This window comes from Chrysoperla carnea, chromosome 5, assembly GCF_905475395.1.
Source record: "Chrysoperla carnea chromosome 5, inChrCarn1.1, whole genome shotgun sequence".
NCBI classification, from domain to species: Eukaryota; Metazoa; Arthropoda; class Insecta; order Neuroptera; family Chrysopidae; genus Chrysoperla; species Chrysoperla carnea.
Window position 1 is genome coordinate 8485440 of NC_058341.1, and position 19724 is coordinate 8505163.

General features: G+C 30.3%; 4 protein-coding genes across 4 annotated transcripts; 2 read left to right on the forward strand and 2 right to left on the reverse strand.

The window, feature by feature from the left end:
* Positions 1-1236: 1236 nt before the first annotated feature.
* On the forward strand, positions 1237-8429 carry LOC123300435 (zinc finger protein Xfin-like). Its single transcript, XM_044883008.1, has 5 exons — positions 1237-1686; positions 2104-2386; positions 2615-3216; positions 6963-7079; positions 7143-8429. The coding sequence occupies exons 1-5, from the start codon at positions 1237-1239 to the stop codon at positions 8358-8360; spliced, it is 2670 nt and encodes an 889-aa protein (XP_044738943.1). The 3' UTR covers positions 8361-8429.
* LOC123300745 (zinc finger protein 501-like) lies at positions 4394-5919 on the reverse strand. The gene is made up of 2 exons (XM_044883389.1): positions 5735-5919; positions 4394-5667 (listed from the first exon to the last, which is right to left on the reverse strand). Exons 1-2 carry the CDS (start codon positions 5858-5860, stop codon positions 4420-4422), a joined length of 1374 nt encoding a protein of 457 aa, XP_044739324.1. The 5' UTR covers positions 5861-5919; the 3' UTR covers positions 4394-4419.
* Positions 8430-8695: 266 nt separating the features above from the next.
* On the forward strand, positions 8696-18493 carry LOC123300437 (zinc finger protein 184-like). The gene is made up of 6 exons (XM_044883010.1): positions 8696-8899; positions 8974-9799; positions 10454-10909; positions 12255-13111; positions 17081-17212; positions 17276-18493. Exons 1-6 carry the CDS (start codon positions 8783-8785, stop codon positions 18443-18445), a joined length of 3558 nt encoding a protein of 1185 aa, XP_044738945.1. The 5' UTR covers positions 8696-8782; the 3' UTR covers positions 18446-18493.
* On the reverse strand, positions 14593-15454 carry LOC123300233 (THO complex subunit 7 homolog). Its single transcript, XM_044882766.1, has 2 exons — positions 15348-15454; positions 14593-15280 (listed from the first exon to the last, which is right to left on the reverse strand). The coding sequence occupies exons 1-2, from the start codon at positions 15355-15357 to the stop codon at positions 14649-14651; spliced, it is 642 nt and encodes a 213-aa protein (XP_044738701.1). The 5' UTR covers positions 15358-15454; the 3' UTR covers positions 14593-14648.
* Positions 18494-19724: the final 1231 nt, after the last annotated feature.

Sequence of the window (19724 nt, forward strand, 5' to 3'; positions counted from 1 at the left end):
TATACATATAATATAAAAATATATAATTTGTCTTAAATTATAAAAAGCTTTAATTACAAAAACAATTAAATCATAATTATTTAACTCATTTATTTTTTCAATATTATTTTAATATGTTTTAATTTCCTCGAATCCTTTTTATATCCTGTCGAAAAAATGGAAAGGATATTATATTTTCAATTAGCTGATAAATGCTAGACAATTCTATGCCTTTAGGTAGAAAGTGTTTCTCTTTTCTTCATTAGGCTTATATTCTTAAAGGTGTATTTTCATGATGACGCTTGACGAGGAGATTGAGCGTCAAAATAGGTCACGTGGTCAGTTTAGGCCGTACTGCCATCTCTATGAAAAAACAACTTCAGCAGTGTCAAATCGTAACCTGTCTATATTTCATATAGGTCTGTGATATTTAACAGATGACAGCTGATTGAATGTGTTCAAAATTTGCAGCCGAAAAGAAAAACAAATGCTAACCCGGCTGCTTTTGCATAAAAGATAACCATTAAAAGAATGAAAAATGTTTGATTTTGATAAAATATGTCGAACTTGCTCAAGTGAGGGTGAACTGCAGTCACTTTTTATTACAGATCCAATCCTCATTTCAGATATGTTGTATCAAATTACTAATTTAAAGGTATTTAAATTTAGGGTATTTTGAGGGTATTCGGACACTTGTGTGTCTAGCGTGAGTGTCACGCTAAGGTAATTTGGAGCAGATGATCAGACATAATTCTGAGGATCAATGAATGACCGCAATCCGTAGACCCGTGCTACCTTTCCCCATTAAAAGACAGGCCAGTCCGTGGATCAGGGAATGAACGCATCATATCGAAAAAACTATTATTTTTTCACCAGCTCCGCCAACGGATTCGTAATCTACATAAAAAATGCTTTAACTTGATGACACATGATGGTGTCCGAATAGCCTTACCGTTAAATTTAATACCTCTACATTTTCACAAACTTTATAAAATGGAATTTTTCCAGGTTAATAAAGATGACAATTTTCCACAAAATATTTGTACATATTGCGTGGATCAACTGAAAACAGCTTACTACTTTATGCAACAATGTCACGACGTAAACACCAAATTAATAGAATGTCTAAATCAACAAAATGATTGCAAAATAGAGGAAAATGATGAAAACATTATTGAAAAGAAAATAGAAAATGAATCCGAAAAATTTAGTTCATATACTACAAATTTCGAGTTTTATATTGATAATACAGATTCGATGGAAGCGGATAATTTAAATATACAAAATGATTTAATCAAATGTGAAATATGTTTAAAATCTTTGCGTCCAGATAACTTTCAACGACATTTAAAAAGACATACAGCAGAACCTCTTCATGAATGTTTTGCGTGTAAAAATAAGTTTATATCAAAAATGGAATTAAAAGTTCATTTACGGAAGCATACGGATTTTAAGCCATTTGATTGTCAACATTGTGATAAATCATTTAAGCAACGTAGATCTTTGTTACATCATCTGAATGTGACCCATTTTGATATAATTAAAGAAAAATTTCCAATCAAGAAACGATTAAAAGTTCATAGAACTGTTGAATGTAATATATGCTCGAAATCTATTGGTTCAAATAATCTTTTACGACATTTACAAACACATAATCGTATACGACCGTTCAATTGTTCTATTTGTGGTAAAAGTTTTACGCAAAAGGTATTGTTGGAACTGATAGTCATACAGGTGTCTCTGAAATGCCTTTACAACGCTCTACTACATATAGCTTAGCTCAAAATTAGTCCACTTGGCTAGTAAAACCTTTACTTCCATGGGCAAAAAATTAGGAGGTTTTAGCTACCAAAAACTCCACATTCTTCGCCCATGAATTGATATTACTTATAAGATTAAAATGAGCTGTTTTGTATGAAAAATGGTGTCACTATACTTAATTTCATCTAAATCGCGCTATCCGATCCAAAGTTATGAAAAAAAACCGGTTTCAAAATAGCAACTTCAAGAGTGTATAGCGCCAAACGGAGCAACCTTTACCAGGGCAAGTTTAACCAGATCGACTTATTTTGAGCTAAGCTTTGACTGCAAAATAATTACATGTTTTGATATTATTCTCAACAGGTACAATTACAAATTCACACGAGAATACACACGGGTGAGATGCCATTTAAGTGTAATCATTGTGATAATTCGTTTAAACAGCGAACATCGTTGTTGTACCACCTTAAAGTGCATCATAAAGAAGAAATTAAACCATCATCCACCGGAAAATTTGAATGTAATAAATGTGAAGAGAAATTTTCGAATAAAATCATTTTAGCTTCCCATAAAATGTTTCACGCAAAAGAAACAAGAAAGACAAATAACAGACCTACAGTAAAAACGCATTTATGTAATTATTGTGGTTAGTACAGTAAGAATAATTCGTACAGGTTTAGCTGTAGGTGGAAATGATGCTTTTTGGGTCGGAGGTTAAAAAGGCACATTTCAGCTTCCACGAGAGGGAAAATGGGCAAATCTCAAAGGTTGCCTTATCGATTTTCGTTTCTCGATATTAAAATGCACTATTTTACACCTACAACTTAAAATGTACGATTTATTCCGACTAAAAATTTTATTTTTATTCATCTAGGTGCTGCATTTCTAACGATTTCTCAATTACAAGATCATATTGGTACTCATACTGGAGAAAAACGTCATAAATGTGATGTTTGTGGGAAATCATTTGCTGCATATTCTTCACTCGATGTACATCGTAGACGCCATTTAAATGTTAAACCGCATATATGTAAATTTTGTGCAAAATCATTTGTAACTAACAGAGAATTAAAACGACATGAATTGATTCATACCGATGAAAGACCGTTTACATGTAAAATTTGTGATAAAAGTTTTCGACAACGAACACATTTGAAGTATCACAGCTCTACACATACGGGTGACAAACCGTATATTTGTAATATATGTGCCAAGTCATTTGTGACTAGCGGAGAATTACAACGGCATGGATTGATTCATACCGATGAAAGACCGTTTACGTGTAAAATTTGTGATAAAAGTTTTCGACAACGAACACATTTGAAGAATCACAGCTCTTCGCATACGTCGAGTGATAAACAAATCACATGTCCAGAATGTGATAAAGAATTTTACGATGTTCGTAGCATGAATCAACATAAGAAAACACATTTTAAACATTTAATACTTAACGATACTGAAAATGAACATGCGTATGTTTAACAAATATTGTATTAAATGTACCTAGTTTTATATTTATTAAGGTACTAGCAGCCAAACCCAGCGCTGCTCGAGTTAAAATACATCGCAATACAATGTTTAATGGTATAAATAATATTTAAGGATCCATTTTCGGAAGAAGGCCCAGAAAGTTTGTGTTCGGTTCTGGCTTGATAGTTCTACTGGTCGTTCAGAGATGGCGATAACAGCTCTCGGTGATCATTTTAAAGTTGATCATGATTATAGTTGTCGGTTTAAACCAACTTTTAGGTCAGTCAACAGGTCTGAACTATATGTAAACCAGAAATGATCAAGCAAAAGAAATCTAATATAAAAATATATAAAATATTATTATTAATATTAATTTTTTTTTTACTCATAACCAGCCTCCTGACAAGTTTTTATATTCCTTACGAGAAATATTAAATATAATAAAACCAACAGTAATTAATTTTTCGAAAATCTGAAATGTTTTAAATTTTACTGGTTAATTCTGAAAAAATCTTACACTTAATTTAGCCAAATTTTTATAAAATCTCTGATTAATTCTGAAAAAGTCTTCTTACTCATTCTTCTAGAATTGATTTTCAGAACACTGCAAGACTAAATTAGATTATTGGCAGAACATATTTCCACCAGGGGCGGTTTTCTAATAGATTGATTCAAGAGGAAGGTTTTTATGTGTATAGAGTAAGGGACTGAAATAAATGTGCTTCAAAAACTTAAAAAATTGTGCATCGATTAAGCTCAATTATCGACAAAATATACAACCAGCTCCAAGGATTGTTTTTATCTATTTTTAGCCTTCGGGGGGTGGAAAGTGCGGATGAATAATCGAATATTTTTAAATATACCCAAGTGGGGTATCGAATAAAAGAGCATCACGTGTACATTATAAAACTGTAACCTCTACGGGATGTGGGATAGGAGTGAAAGTGGGGATGTTGCCCGCAAAGCAGGTAGAGTTCATTAACTAGTTTTCTAGTACATACTTAAATAACAAGAAAATACTACCTAAAAATTTATAAATAAAAAATTAAATTAAATTAATAAATTTTTTACTAACGATTTATTTCAAAGAAGTACATTTTATTATTTTATAAATAAATATTCAATCTAGACCACGTACTTTATTTTGGTCACGTCTAGAAATTGTATTAAAAAATAGCTCTTATTTAAAAATTAATTTTCCCTTATCAGCTAAACATAATTATGATCTTCAGTACTGTGTACATTAATTAAATGACTTTTTAAAATACTTTTAAAAGCAAATTGTTTATCACAATATGAACATTTATACGGTTTTTCCCCGGTATGTGTATAACTATGATATTTTAAATGTGTCGATTGTCTAAAACATTGATTACAAACCGCACATTTATGTGGTTTTTCACCTGTATGAATAAATTGATGTTTATGTAAAGTCTTATTTGATGAAAATGTCTTTTCACATTTATCACACTTAAACGGTCGTCTCCCATTCGAATGTTTTAGTAGTTGATGTTGTTTTAAATCACATGATCGTTTAAATGTATTCAAACATTTATCACATGTAAAGGGTCGTACATTTTCATGTGTAATTATATGTGATTTTAATAAAGATACTGATGCAAATACTTTTCCACAATGATTACATAAGGATTCTGATAGATTTTCACAAGATAATCTATGTTCGGAATATATGTTTTCATTCGGGAATTTCTTATAACATCGACCACATTTAAATTCGTTCGTTAAGTTTAAAGTATGAAACGTTTTCGTATGAGAATTTAAGTAAATACGTTTCGTAAATGATTTTTCGCAATACATACATTTAAATGGTTTTTCATCGGCATGCTTAAATAAATGTATACGTAGACTTTCTTTTTGTATAAAACCCTGCCCACAAATTGTACATAAAAATGGTCGTTCACCCGTGTGAATTCTCATATGACGCGAATAATTTCGTTTTAATAATTTTTTCGAACATATTTCGCATTCTTTATGAGAACCATTTAAATGTGCTTGAATGTGCCGTGCGAAAACTTCGTTAGCGATTTTTTTTAAACAAATATTACATTGTTTGAATCCTTTAGAAAAATGTGTTTTTCTATGTTGTACGTAACGCTTTTTATGAATTTTCTTCAAACAAACATTACATTCTTTGTACACATCGAATTTCGATGTATCCAAACTTGTGTTATCAATATGAAATTCTAAAGCGGTACTAGAATCAAATGTTAATTGTGGAATTTCAATATTTTCCGTTTTAATTAAAACTTCAATTGGTTGATAATCGCTATCAAAACTTTCAACTAAAACATTTTCGGGGTCACTGTTTAAATTATTTAAATGTCCCTCAAGTTTATTTTTTACAATTTGACATTGTTCGATAAAATAATAAGCTGTTTTTAGTTTTTCCACACATATTTTACATATATTTTGTGGAAAATTATCATCTTTCCTAATCTGAAAAATGTTTATTATTTATTAATATATATTTAAATTTTTTTTTTGGAAATGTTTTTGGTTATACCTTCAAATCGATAATTTGATTTAGTATATCAGCAATAAGAAATGGATCTTTAGTAAAAAGGGATTGTAATTCGTCTTCTGATCCTTCTGATGAACATGTTCGACAAATTTTTTCAAAATTCAACATTTTCGTTCACTTTAAAGTTCCTATAGTAAGAGCAATCATAAAGTTTTTCGCCATATTTGTTTAGCTAATGAGCTAGCACTGAAATGTAGAGAGATCACTCTATATTTTAGTGGGGGTTTCCCTTGGAAAAAATCGAGAAAATCGCTTTTCGTAAGGAATTTTGGAGAATATCTCAGAAACTAAACATCTAATAATCAAGTAAACCTGATTTTTGAATTCTTTGGGTCAATTTTACCTTATTTATTGTGTTTGATCAAAATTGGAAGAAAAAAAAATTTTTCGATTTTTGGCAATTTTTTGAAGGGGTACCCCTTGAAAAAAATCGAAAAAATCGAGAAAAATTTTTGGTTTCCGATTTCGATGAAACTCAGTATATAAGGTAATTTTGACCCAAAAAATACAAAAAACCGGTTTATTTGCCGATTGAATGCATAATTTCCGAGAAAATCGCATTTCGTAAGGAATTTTTGAGAATATCTCATAAACTAAACATATTATCATCAAGTAAACCTGATTTTTGAATTTTTTGGGTCAAAATTACCTTATATACTGAGTTTTATCAAAATTGGAAGAAAAAAAAATTTTTCGATTTTTGTCAATTTTTTGAAGGGGTACCCCTTGAAAAAAATCGAAAAAATCGAGAAAAATTTTTGGTTTCCGATTTCGAAGAAACTCAGTATATATAATAATTTTGACCCAAAAAATACAAAAACCCAGTTTAAATGTCGATTGGATGCATAATTTCCGAGAAAATAGATCTCGGAAATTAAAAAAATCAATAAAATCGACCCAGGCGTTTGATCTCGTACAAAGTACCATAAAGGACCAAACTTACAAACATAGGCTAAAAATGAAAATCGAACTATCTTAAGTGGGCTATCATCTTTAGCTGAGGTGAGCTATCATCTTTTTTAAACTTTTTTTTAGCAGCCCACCTCGCTGAACGCAGCCATTTCTGACTGCTCTTGGACTGTCCTGAACACAGCCAGAATCCCCAATGTTACTACTTAACCTAACAACAAATGAACAAATAAACAGTCAAAACAAATGTCAGTTGACAAATCACTGAAAATTAATTTAATTTTAAATGTAGAATGAAAAAATGATTAATTTTAACAAAATATGTCGGACATGTTCATCAGAGGGTGAATTACAATCACTTTTTGTAGAAGATCCAATTTTACTGGCTGATATGTTGAATCAAATTGTTGATGTTAAGGTACCCAAAATTTCTATTAAGCGCGTTTAAATGGTCCTAAATATTATATAAACGATTTTTCAGGTTAATAAAGATGATAATTTTCCACAAAATATATGTACATATTGCTTAGAAAAACTAAAAACGGCATATTATTTTGTACAACAGTGTCACAATGTAAACATTAAACTAAAAGAATATATGGAAAATGGTGTAGAAATTACAGAGGTTGATATAAAAGATGAATCAATTGAAGAATATAAAGAAGACTTTAGTTCGTACACACAATTAGAATTTTTAGTTGATGGCGAAGATTTCATAGGCGAGACTGAAGACATCAAATCGGATAATTCAGAAGATATCGATAATTCAGATAAAAATTCTAGTACAAAAAAGAAAGTTAAGTTAATTGAATGTGACATTTGTTTAAAAACTTTACGTCGGGGTAATTTTCGCAGACATTTAAAAACTCATACCGGTGATCGTCCTCACGAGTGTTCGTTTTGTGATAAAAGATTCATACAAAAAACGGAATTAGAAGCACATGTCCGAAAACATACTGGTGAAAAACCATTTAATTGTAATCACTGTGAAAAATCATTTAAACAACGTATTCAGTTATTCTATCATATCAAAGTGAAACATAGTGAGGAAATTAAACCATCGCCAGCAGGTAAATTTGTTTGTGATATTTGTGACGAAAAATTCTCGAATCAATTAATTTTATCATCACATAAATTATTACATAAAAAAATCACACCTAAATCTCATTTATGTAATCATTGTGGTAAAGCTTTTTATTCGAATTCTAAATTACAAGAACATATTCGTATACATACCGGGGAAAAACATTATAAATGTGAAATTTGTAATAAAACATTTTCATTATATTCGGTTTTATATTCACATCGGAAAACACATTCGTTGGAAAAACCGTATAAATGTAGTTTTTGTGAAAAGTTATTTTCAACGAAATTAACATTAAATGTACATGAATTAATTCATACCGGTGATAAACCATTTAAATGTGAAATTTGTAATCAACGATTTCGACAACGGAATCATTTAAAATATCATAGTTATACACATACGGGTGAGAAACAATATAAATGTACATTTTGTGATAAACAATTTGCGTTGAAAGGTAATTTAACGGTACATCAGCGTACGCATACGGGAGAAACACCTTACGTTTGTATAATTTGTGGTAAGGGATTTTATGAGTCGAGTAGTTTGAAACGACACAGATTGAAAAAACATTTAATTGTAGATAATGTTAAAACTGAACAAGTATCTAATTAAAAAAAACAATATTTGCTATTTAAAATCAAATGTATAAAATTATATATAATTATGTTACGCTTGGCAACGTTACATGTGTGTTGAAGATATGTCATTGTATTGTTAAAAAATCATGTTTCTAAATAATTGTAAATTTTTTAATATTATAAATATATAAATTAATAATAAAATAATTTTGTTTAAATTTAATTGACCTTTTCACGAAATTAATAAAATTAAAGCTTCAGATCATTGCAGCTAAACACAAATATATTTTATGTTACGGAACCCTAAATATTAATTTCATTATCTTACTTCTTTGATGTGCAAGATAGGTACACACTTGATTTTTTTTTTTTTTAAATGGCACCATTTTCAAATCTTAAAGAATCAAATGACAGTTAATAGGTTTTATGTTTTTTTTTACTAATGTGGGATAAAAAATGATTAATTTTGAAAAAATATGTCGTACTTGCTCATCGGAGGGACAATTATTATCACTTTTTATCGAAGAACCAATTCCATTGGCCGATATGTTAAATCAAATTGTTGATTTTAAGGTAACCAAAAAATTTATTATTTTCGAATTAATACTTTAAAAACTCTGATCTCAAATATTTTAAATATTTTCCAGGTTAATAAAAACGATAAATTTCCACAAAACATTTGTACGTGTTGTTTGGGAAAACTAAAATCCGCATACTGCTTTGTACAACAATGTCAAGATGTTAACACCAAACTCAAAGAATATGTAGCTACCGACATTAAATTAGAAGAAAATTACGATGAAATTAAAATTGAAACTGATTCGATTGAGGTATGTAGCGAATTTGTAAATACAGATAATATTCGTAAAGAAGAATCAAGTGAAATGAAATGTGAATTGGTTGAGGAATGTAACAATAGAGAATTCGAATTAGATGGCGGTAAAAACATCAAGTTAGACAAATCGGATAAAAATACAAAGATTAAAAAACGTAGAAAACGGTCAAAAGCTCCTCATAAATTCGTTGAATGTAATATATGTTTAAAATCCATGCATGAATGTAATCTTCCACGACATTTACGAACACACAACGGTGAACGACCTTACGTTTGCTCAATATGCGATAAAGGTTTCGTACAAAGATTTTCATTGGATGTACACATGCGGAAACACACCGGTGAAACACCATATAAGTGTAATCATTGTGAAAAATCTTATAAACAAAGTACACATTTGTTAACACATATCAAATGTAAACATACCGCTGAAATTCAGCCTTCTGCAAACGGAGAATTTGAATGTAAGATATGTAATGAAAAATTTTCTAAACAAAGTATTTTAGTATCACATAAAATGTTTCATAAGAAAGGTACAACAAAGTTATATAATACAAACAAGGATAAATTATGTAATTATTGTGGAAAAGCATTTTCTTTGAATTATCAATTGCGAGAGCATATTTATACTCATACAGGTAGGCAAATGAAAATAAGATATTTAGTCGAAATAATTCGTACAGGTTTGTATGTGGATGGAAATAGTGCCTTTTGGTACAGAAAAACAAAAAGAAAACCTACGGGAATTGCTGGCCATAGACCTTTTCCTTTTAAAAAGTGATTGGCTCTTTGTCTAACTTATTACTGTTTGCCCGAAACAATAATGAATCGTATTTGAATTGAAAAGGTCTATCTATTTCTCTGACGTTATGGAAAGTAGAACAAATTATTACTGAAAAACCCACCAAAATAGCGCTAGCCTTCTTTAACAATTTATTTAGATCTTTATCTTACTCTTATTACTTTGAACACTTCCTTTAAAACTACATTTTTGATACAGTAGCTATTATATCGTTCTTAACGTGGCGTCATCAATTTGCTGCTTTTCCATGGACTACTTTTTGTATACAGAGATGGTTCTCATTATCTCTGTTCTCCATATCTAGCGGGAATATCACACGATGGACGAAGAGCAAAATTTTAGACCATAAAAATTTCTTTTTATTGGTAAAATGGAGGTAACCCGATTGATTTTCTATTTCGCCATCAAAAGGCTTTATTTCCACCTACAGTCAAACCTGTGTGAATTCTTGATTCATAGACCTTAACACATATATTTGTTGTACTTGTAGGAGAAAAACCGTATAAATGTGAAAATTGTGATAAATCATTTACGGCATTATCGTTGTTATATGGACATCGGCAAATACACGTTACGGAAAAACCGTATAAATGTAGGTTTTGTGAAAAATCGTTTGCAATTAAATGTGGATTAAAAAATCATGAATTAACACATACAGGCGATAAACCGTTTAAATGTGAAATATGTAATCAAAGTTTTCGACAAGTAGCACATTTAAAATCGCACAGTTTTACACATACGGGTGAAAAACAACATAAATGTAAATATTGTGATAAAAGTTTTGCACTTAAATATAATTTAACAGTACATATGCGAATGCACACCGGAGAAACTCCATACGTTTGTTCAATATGTAATAAAGGATTTTATGATTCAAGTAGCATGAAACGACATAAAAGAAAACATTTATTACCTGAAACTAATGAAACTGAACAAGCATCTAATTAAAAAAAAAAACTAATGCATTGTACAATTTTGTAACTGAATAAAATTGTTAAAGCAAATGAAAAAATTATTATTCATAAATCTCTCCCAAACTGAGTTATCATATCAAAGAATTTTGTTAATCGTATAAATTTAAGCTTGGCGCTGAGTTTGAGAGTCAAACTAGGTCACGTGGTCAGTTTAGGTCGCACTGCTATGTGAAAAAAAATTTAGCAGAGACGCAAAGGAGTGGTAATGTGTTTATCATATGTATGTTTGTTCCTTTTCGGCACACTAAAGATCAAACGCGTTGGTCAATTTTTCACAATTCTATTCTTTTTTTAACACAGAGATTGTGTTCCTCATCTTTACATTCCATACATAAGAGATTGTGTTCTTTACCTCTACATTCCATACATTCCATATTAGACTAAACATTTCACGTTTAAAGCGAACTAAGCAAAGAAAATTGGAAGTTTCATTTCTTCAAATCCTAAATTATGGAGTTCCACAAATTAAAAAACTCTCTACTTCTTATCTCACGGACGTAGATAAAAGTTTATAATCTCTCTATATTTAGTATAAGTCTATATGAAAAAAGTTCATCATCGATGTCATGTTTTAAATTATGAAAATAATAAAATATAAAATATAAGTGGACTAAGCAAAGAAAATTGGAAGTTTTATTTCTTCAAATCCTAAATTATTGAGTTCTACAAAGTAAAGCTCTTTACTTTGGGGAGCGTAGATAAAAAGTATATTAACCGTCTATATTTAGTATAAGTCTATATGAAAAAAGTTCATTATCAACGTCATGTTTAAAATTATGAAAATATTAAAAAATAAAATATAAGTGGACTAAGCAAAGAAAATTGGAAGTTTCATTTCTTCAAATCCTAAATTATTGAGTTCTACAAAGTAAAGTTCTCTAGTTTTAAGGGGGTAGATAAAAAGTATATTATCTGTCTATATTTAGTATAAGTCTATAAGATGGCAGAAGCCTTAAATATTTGACAGAATCGTAAAATTTGTAAATAAAAAAATCATGAAATTTGAAAATATATGTCGTACATGTTCTTTAGAGGGTAACTTACAATCATTATTTAATAATGAACTCTTTATTTCTGATATGCTCACCGAAATCGCTGACATCAAAGTAAATTTCTAATTAATCAATTTTTTAACTACCCCAACAATTTTTAATATTTCCCGTTTTCAGGTAATGAAAAACGATAATTATCCACAAAATATATGCACGAATTGTTTAGATAAATTAAAATCCGCATACAGTTTTAAGAAACAATGCCAAGAAGTGAATAAAAAATTTGAAAAATACTTAAAAACCAATGAAAATTTAATCGATTCAGTTAAAGTGGAAAATTTATCCAGTGATGATTCAAATGATGGATGTGAAACTGAAGATTTTCCAAAATTTTTAGAATATGTATCAGTTAAAGATGAAAATTCACCACCACAAACAGATTTAATAACTGATGATAATTTACGATCAATCAAATATGAAAGCGATAATGAAAGCATTGAAGTTGATCTATCAGCGACGAAATCTGATTCGGAAGTGATTCGAACTAGTGAAAAATCAAATTTAGTAAAAGAAAAACGAGTTCATAATGGAGAAAAATCATATTTATGTGAAACTTGTGGTAAAACTTTTTATCGAAAACAACATTTAATTAAACATACACGTATTCATACCGGGGAAAAACCATTTTCATGTGATATTTGTAAGAAAACTTTCACGCAACAGTACATTCTGGTTGAACATAAACGTATTCATACCGGGGAAAAACTATACTTGTGTGATGTGTGTGATAAAACATTTACACATCAGACAAGTTTAATTCAACATAAACGGATTCACACCGGCGAAAAACGTTTTGCATGTGATGTTTGTGAGAAAACATTTGCTAATCAATCGGGTTTAGTTCAGCATAAACGTACACATACCGGGGATAAACCGTATTCTTGCGATATTTGTGCTAAAACATTTACACAACAAGGTTCTTTAGTTAAACATAAACGATCTCATGCGAAAGAAAAACAATTTCGTTGTGATGCATGTGATAAAACATTTAATCAACAGAGATGTTTAAATAAACATGCTCGAATTCATGCTGGAGAAAAACCATTTTCATGTGAAATTTGTCATAAAGCATTTCCTACTAATTATAATTTAGTTCGACATAAACGTATTCATAATGGAAAAGCATCTTTTTCATGAGGAGTTAGTTGCAATGAGGGGGGGGGCAGGGAAATGTATTTGCGCCTTCCTAAAAATTCGAAAATTGTATTGTACGATTTTTAAATCTGAGCCGAACGTTGAAAATCATAAGTCTATAGGATTCTGCAACATTCTTTGAAGTTGAAAATGAAAAACTAGAAGATCTGTTTAATAGAACTCGAATTTCTGATTGTAAAAAATACGGCCTTACAACCTCAAACATTTGATATTGTCTGTGACTGGAACAACAGGAACTGCTAGATGGGGCTGTTGTAGCTAGAGTGTAAGTTTAAATAAAAAGTAATAAGAGTAAGATAAAGATTTAAACAAGGGGTTATAGAAGGATAAAGAAGTTAACATAATAATAAAAATAATAATGGGGGTTTAACCTCCATATTTGGGACATACGCCTTATCACAGAGGCCACCCACACCATTATTTGTTAGATTATAAATTTTTTGTTACAAAAAGTTTACTTCAAACACCTTTTGCTACGTTAGCGCTATTTTGATGGGTTTTTGAGCTATAATTTGCTGCTTACTGGTGGATACTTTCAATTTGTTCACCATATAAGATAGTTCACCTTATCTTTACCCTCCATAGTTTGAATGTAAATGTTAATATCTTCCTTTAATTTTCCCTATCCCTCTTTTATGACATGTTCTGTACAATGTTTGTATTAGTTTTTAGAAAAGGAATAAATTGAATTTAATTAAATAGTTTGTCATAATCATTTTCATATAAAATAAGTATTCACCATAGAGATAATATCATAGTGCTGCATAGACATCGGAAACACAATAAGTGAATTCTTGACTGCAGTGAGAGAAGTAGAAAGAGGGAGATTGTAAGCCAAAGGCGTATAAGAGTGACGAAGACAGCTATACGAGTCTACTTTATATGTCTCTTTACAGCTATCCGCACCTACTTTATTGTACTCTGTCTACTGCGATCAATCGCTTGGTGGTGACTTTACAGCTTTTTTGGTATTCATGATAATTTGTACTTTGTCAATCTATTTCATATATTCGTCTATGACTAGAAACACGAACCCATATAACAAAGACGTGAAACCCGAGTGGGAAGGGTAGCAGGCTGTCTTTTGTTTTCAATTAATTGAACAATTTCAATTGTGTAAACATCGCTTTCTTTATATTCGAGAGAAAGACATCTTGAAGGGTAGTACAAAGCACGTAACGACCGATGACTAGACTCCACCCAGATGGACGCCGTAAATTTTGCCACAAGCGCTTCTAGGCTTTCTAGTTCGGCATTGGAGTTTCACGTCCTTATAAGATGGGTTCGTGACTAGAACATATTGCCGAGGACATTGATAATTTTTAGCTAAACATGAATTGTGAAAATATATGCCGTACATGTTCTTTAGAGGGTGACTTATCTTCATTATATACAAAATTAGACTGCAAGAGTCCGATTGTATTCAAGGATTAAAAAAAAAACATCAGTTTAAGTATAAAAATGGTTATTATTATTAAATACTATTTACAATAAATGAGATAGTTTAATCAATTGTTACATCTGGTACCGGACTATTTCCAATATCAGTAATATCATCATCAAATGGTTCTAAACCAAGATCTTCTACATTCGTGGCATCATCACTCGCTTCGATCATCGATTTTAATTGATTCACACTAGACACAAGTACATAAAATTGTTTCCGTCTCATATCTAATTTCGCTTCTAAATGTTGACTTTTCTCTTCTAAAAGTTTTAATTCTTTCTGTAATTCATTTAATTTTTTATCGGTTTCTTTACGATCCGGTTGTTCGTTAATTACTTTCGCCAAAACATCATATTCCATTTTATTTTTACGAACAGTCTTTGCATGTTTTAAATCCGTTTTACTTGTTTCGATTAATGCTTTTACATTTTCGATGTTCGTTTCAATCTCTTGGGAGATTACTTCGTAATTTTTTAATTCACGGGCGCTCATTTTTGCTGAAATTTGTGATTTTTTTACAGCAAATTCACATTGAGCCAATTGTGCTAACATTCGATCGAGTATTATTTGACTTTCACTGTCGTTTGGTAAAGTACACCATTTGTTGAAAGTCTTTAAAAGAACATTTAATCGTCGATCGTCTCCCGTTCCATCTCCGTCGATTAATAATCGTCGTCGAATTACCTCTTCTGTAAATTTTTATATTTTATTAAATACTAATATTTGGCTTAATCAATAAAAAATGATTCAACATACCATCCGTCATTATGAATTTTCTTGTTCAAAATTGAATTTTCTTAATTTTCAGTTTATTTGCGATTATGCCGCTAGCGTTTTTCTAGGTTATGTTTTAGAAAACACAGAAATAATTCACAGACTTATATATTATAAACACACATAGTTATATTAACATATATTTTTTATTATAATATTTTATAAATTACACAGGTCTGCGACTAAAAAACTGCATAGGATTTTTTTACATTTTCGTATAGATTTTGACCTCCCAAAAACAGGAAAACTATTCAAAACATTCTATCACATAGCTTTTTTTAGATATTAGTAACAACATAAACTAGTCTTAAAGTAGTATTATATGATATTTTATAGTAATATTATATTAAACTAGTCTTAAAGTATTATTATTGCACAATGAAAACAAATTAGCTTCGCTTCCAATGGGGTATTCTGTGCATATGGAAGAAAACTAACTGTAATAATTTGGCCATTATCCTGGAAAGAATCAAATATCAGGACCATCAATGGAAGGTTTGTGGGGACTTCAAAATACTCATGATACTTTTGGGTCAGCAGGCAAGCTATACTAAATACCCATGCTTCTTATGTTTATGGGATAGTAGAGCCAGAAAACAGCACTGGACTAAAAGTGATTGGCCATCCCGAGAAACTTTAACACCTGGAGATAAAAAGGCTATCAATACTACTTTGGTGCCACCAGAAAAAGTTTTGTTGCCACCTCTCATATCAAATTGGGGTTGATGAAACAATTTGTAAAATCACTGCAAAAGGATGGAGACTATTTTAAATATCTATGTACAAAATTCCCGAAGCTGTCAGAAGCAAAATTGAAAGAGAGAGTTTTCACTGGCCCCCGACATAAGAAGGCTTTTAACTGACACCCTCTTTGTGGAAAGTATGATTGAGAAGGAAAAAGAAGCTTGGGTATCGTTCAAGGATGTAGTGCGAAAGTTTTTGGGAAATACTAAGGATCCTGACTACAAAATCATTGTTCAACTAGCAGTATACGAAGCTCAAGGTTGCAAGATAAGCTTGAAGGTCCATTTTTTACACTCCCACATAGAATATTTTCCTGAAAACTTGGGAGCTTACAGTAAATAATAGGGGGAGCGATTTCACCAGGATGTCCGCGATATCAAGAGACGGTACCAAGGAATATGGGATGTCACTATGCTTGCAGGCTACTGTATAATTTTTAATAAACGAGTGCTTTCACCAATTTTTGTTTGAATTTGCAAAAAAATCTTACGTGCTAGAAAAAAATGGCCATCATGCAGAAATATCTCATGCAGCTGAAATTTTGTTTGCAGACCTGTGTTATAGTTAAATAATATCTAATAAGCGTAACCTTCTGTCTGAAGTATTTTAAAACTGCTTCATAATCGATTATATTCAGTTCTATATAACATTTTTAGCGTCAAGTAAATGATACCAGCGTTAATTAATTGAAGTTCATATATTTTCAGTTTTATCTCTGCTTTTTAACTATATGGCACTCTGATCGAATTTATATCATGTGATCAAATTTGACGCTAAAAGCTTACGTTAAGCATCAGCATAAACACTTTTTTAGATTTTGATAACGTAAAAAATATTTTCTTTTAAAACAGGTGTTCTGGTCTATATTTAGTATAAGTCTGTGTGATAGCTCATTTAATGTTGACAAATATTAATGTAACCTTTAAATATTTGACAGAATCGTGAATTAATAAAAAATTTGTAAATAAAAAAAAAACATGAAAATTGAAATGAATTTTGAAAATATATGTCGTACATGTTCTCTAGAAGGTGATTTACAATCGTTATTTAATGCAGACACCCTCTCAATTTCCGATATGCTGACTGAAATCGTTGACATCAAAGTATACAGTTATAAAATCAAATTTTCTGAAATATATCTTTCTTAACGATTTTATGTTTTGTAGGTAATGAAAAATGATAAATATCCGCAAAATATATGCTCGTATTGTTTGGAAAAATTAAAATCTGCATACTTTTTCAAGAAACAATGTCAAGAAGTCAACGAAAAATTCGAAAAATATTTGAACGCGAATGAAAATTTAATCGATTCAGTTAAAGTGGAAAATTTATTTAATGATTCAAATGATGATGAATGGAATGATGATGAAGATGAGTTTAAATTAATCTTAGAAGATGCATCGATCAAGGATGAACGATCCCCGATATTATCACCAGCATCAAACAGAAAAAAGCCACGTAAACGAAAAATACGTAACAAATATAAAAAACGTATTGAAACCAGTGAAAATGGACAATTTCAGTGTGATAAGTGTAACATAAAATTTGAAACGAGTGAAAATTTACACGCACATAAAATTACACACAATGAAAAATCATATTTATGTAATCATTGTGGTAAAGAATTATCAAGTTTAATTGGATTAAAAGCGCATATTCGTACACACACCGGTGAAAAACCATACAAGTGTAATATATGTGAAAAATCATTTTCAAGCGATTCCGTTCTTATTGTTCATACCCGGACCCATTTAGGTGAACGACCGTATAAATGTACAATCTGTGAAAAATCATTTTCACAGATTGCAACATTAAATCGTCATAAATTAATACATACCGGTGATAAACCGTATAAATGTGATATATGCGATCAAAGTTTTCGACAAATACCCCATTTAAAGTATCATAGTTTAACACATAGCGGTGAAAAACCGTGTAAATGTACGGTTTGTGAAAAGAAATTTACGAATAGTTCGGTTTTAACAAAACATATGCGTATACATACGGGTGAAAAACCGTATAAGTGTACAACATGCGATAAAACATTTAGACATTTAACATCACTGTACAAGCATAAATCGGTCCATACGGATGAAAGACCATTTACATGTAATATTTGTAATAAAAGTTTCAAACAAAAGAATCATTTAAAATATCATTGTCAAACACATACGGGGGAAAAACCGTATAAGTGTACAATTTGTAGTAAACAATTTTCATTGAATGGGACGTTAACGGTACATATGAGAATTCATACAGGTGTCGTTGGGAATGGTGGAAATAATGGGAATGATACACAAATGGAACAAACATTGGATTCAAATCAAACAGTTTGAAAATCCATTTTCTGTTGAAATTTTCAAAGCAGAATACAGCAGCTGTAATTAGATCAAAGTATTTAAAAAAATTTCATTTACGATAGCTTTTATTAAAGCTTGATTTTTGAAAAATTGTGGGCTTATCTTCGACTATTTTAAATATATATGGGGGATTCAAATCAAACAGTTTGAAAATCATTTTCAGTTGAAATTTTCAAAACAGGATACAGCAGCTGAAATTAGATCAAAGTATTTTTTTAAAATTTCACTTACGATAGCTTTTATTAAGGCTTGATTTTTGAAAAATTGAGGGCTTAGCTTCGAGTATTTTAAACACAAATGGGTTTTAATGCTAAGAAAGACTCTGTCTAACGAAAGAAAAAAAGAACTATTAATCTCTGCTTTCTAAAATATTAATATTCAGCTATTCACCCTTGACTTTGAATGTATAGGGTGATACATATCGAAAAAGTTAGACAGGAATGTTAATGGTTGCTTCGAAATGTAGACCATTTAGAAAAGATAATAAAGAAAACGGTTCAAGAAATCACTCATCTTTTTTACACATAGATTTTAAATAAATGGTGCCTTTGTAAATAAACTTTTATAAAAGTAAACAAAAATTAAGTCAAGAATCGATTCAAATTTTTTTTATCTTAATACGTGATGTAAATATTTAATTTGTATATTATAGAAAATAATAATTATGCATGAAAATTACAACATGATTAAAAATAAAAAATTACACTTTAAATCAATAAGATTGTTCTTTTTGTAAAATCAGAAATTTACACTTTGTACATCGAAAGAATAAAATAAAAAATTCACTAATAGCGAATGAAATAAAGAAGTCACTATAGTTATATTACTCTCCCAGAGTCAGAGTAAAAATGACTATCAGTAAGAACTCTCAATAGTCAATAAGGACTATAAAAAGGATACAAAAAGGACTCGAAACAGAAAGCTCATACCAGGAATCTGACCGGAAAACATTCAGAGTTACAATATATAGTAATTATAGCCATACTTGTGGTTGAACTTCAAAAGAGGCGAATTGTACAGCAATTTCTACAGTAAATTTTCCTTTTCATCCAATTTGGTCGATTTGGATACTGTACAAGTTCAAAATAGAACAAATATGTTAGTAACGATATGTATTCTGGTGTTTTAAAAAAATGCTTTTTTGATGTATGTATCCATCTACGTTCTTATTTACCAACCATAGCTCGAGCCAGAGAACTGCCCTTAACAACCAACGTGATTTTACAGCTTCTAAGAAATGAAGAACTTCAAACTA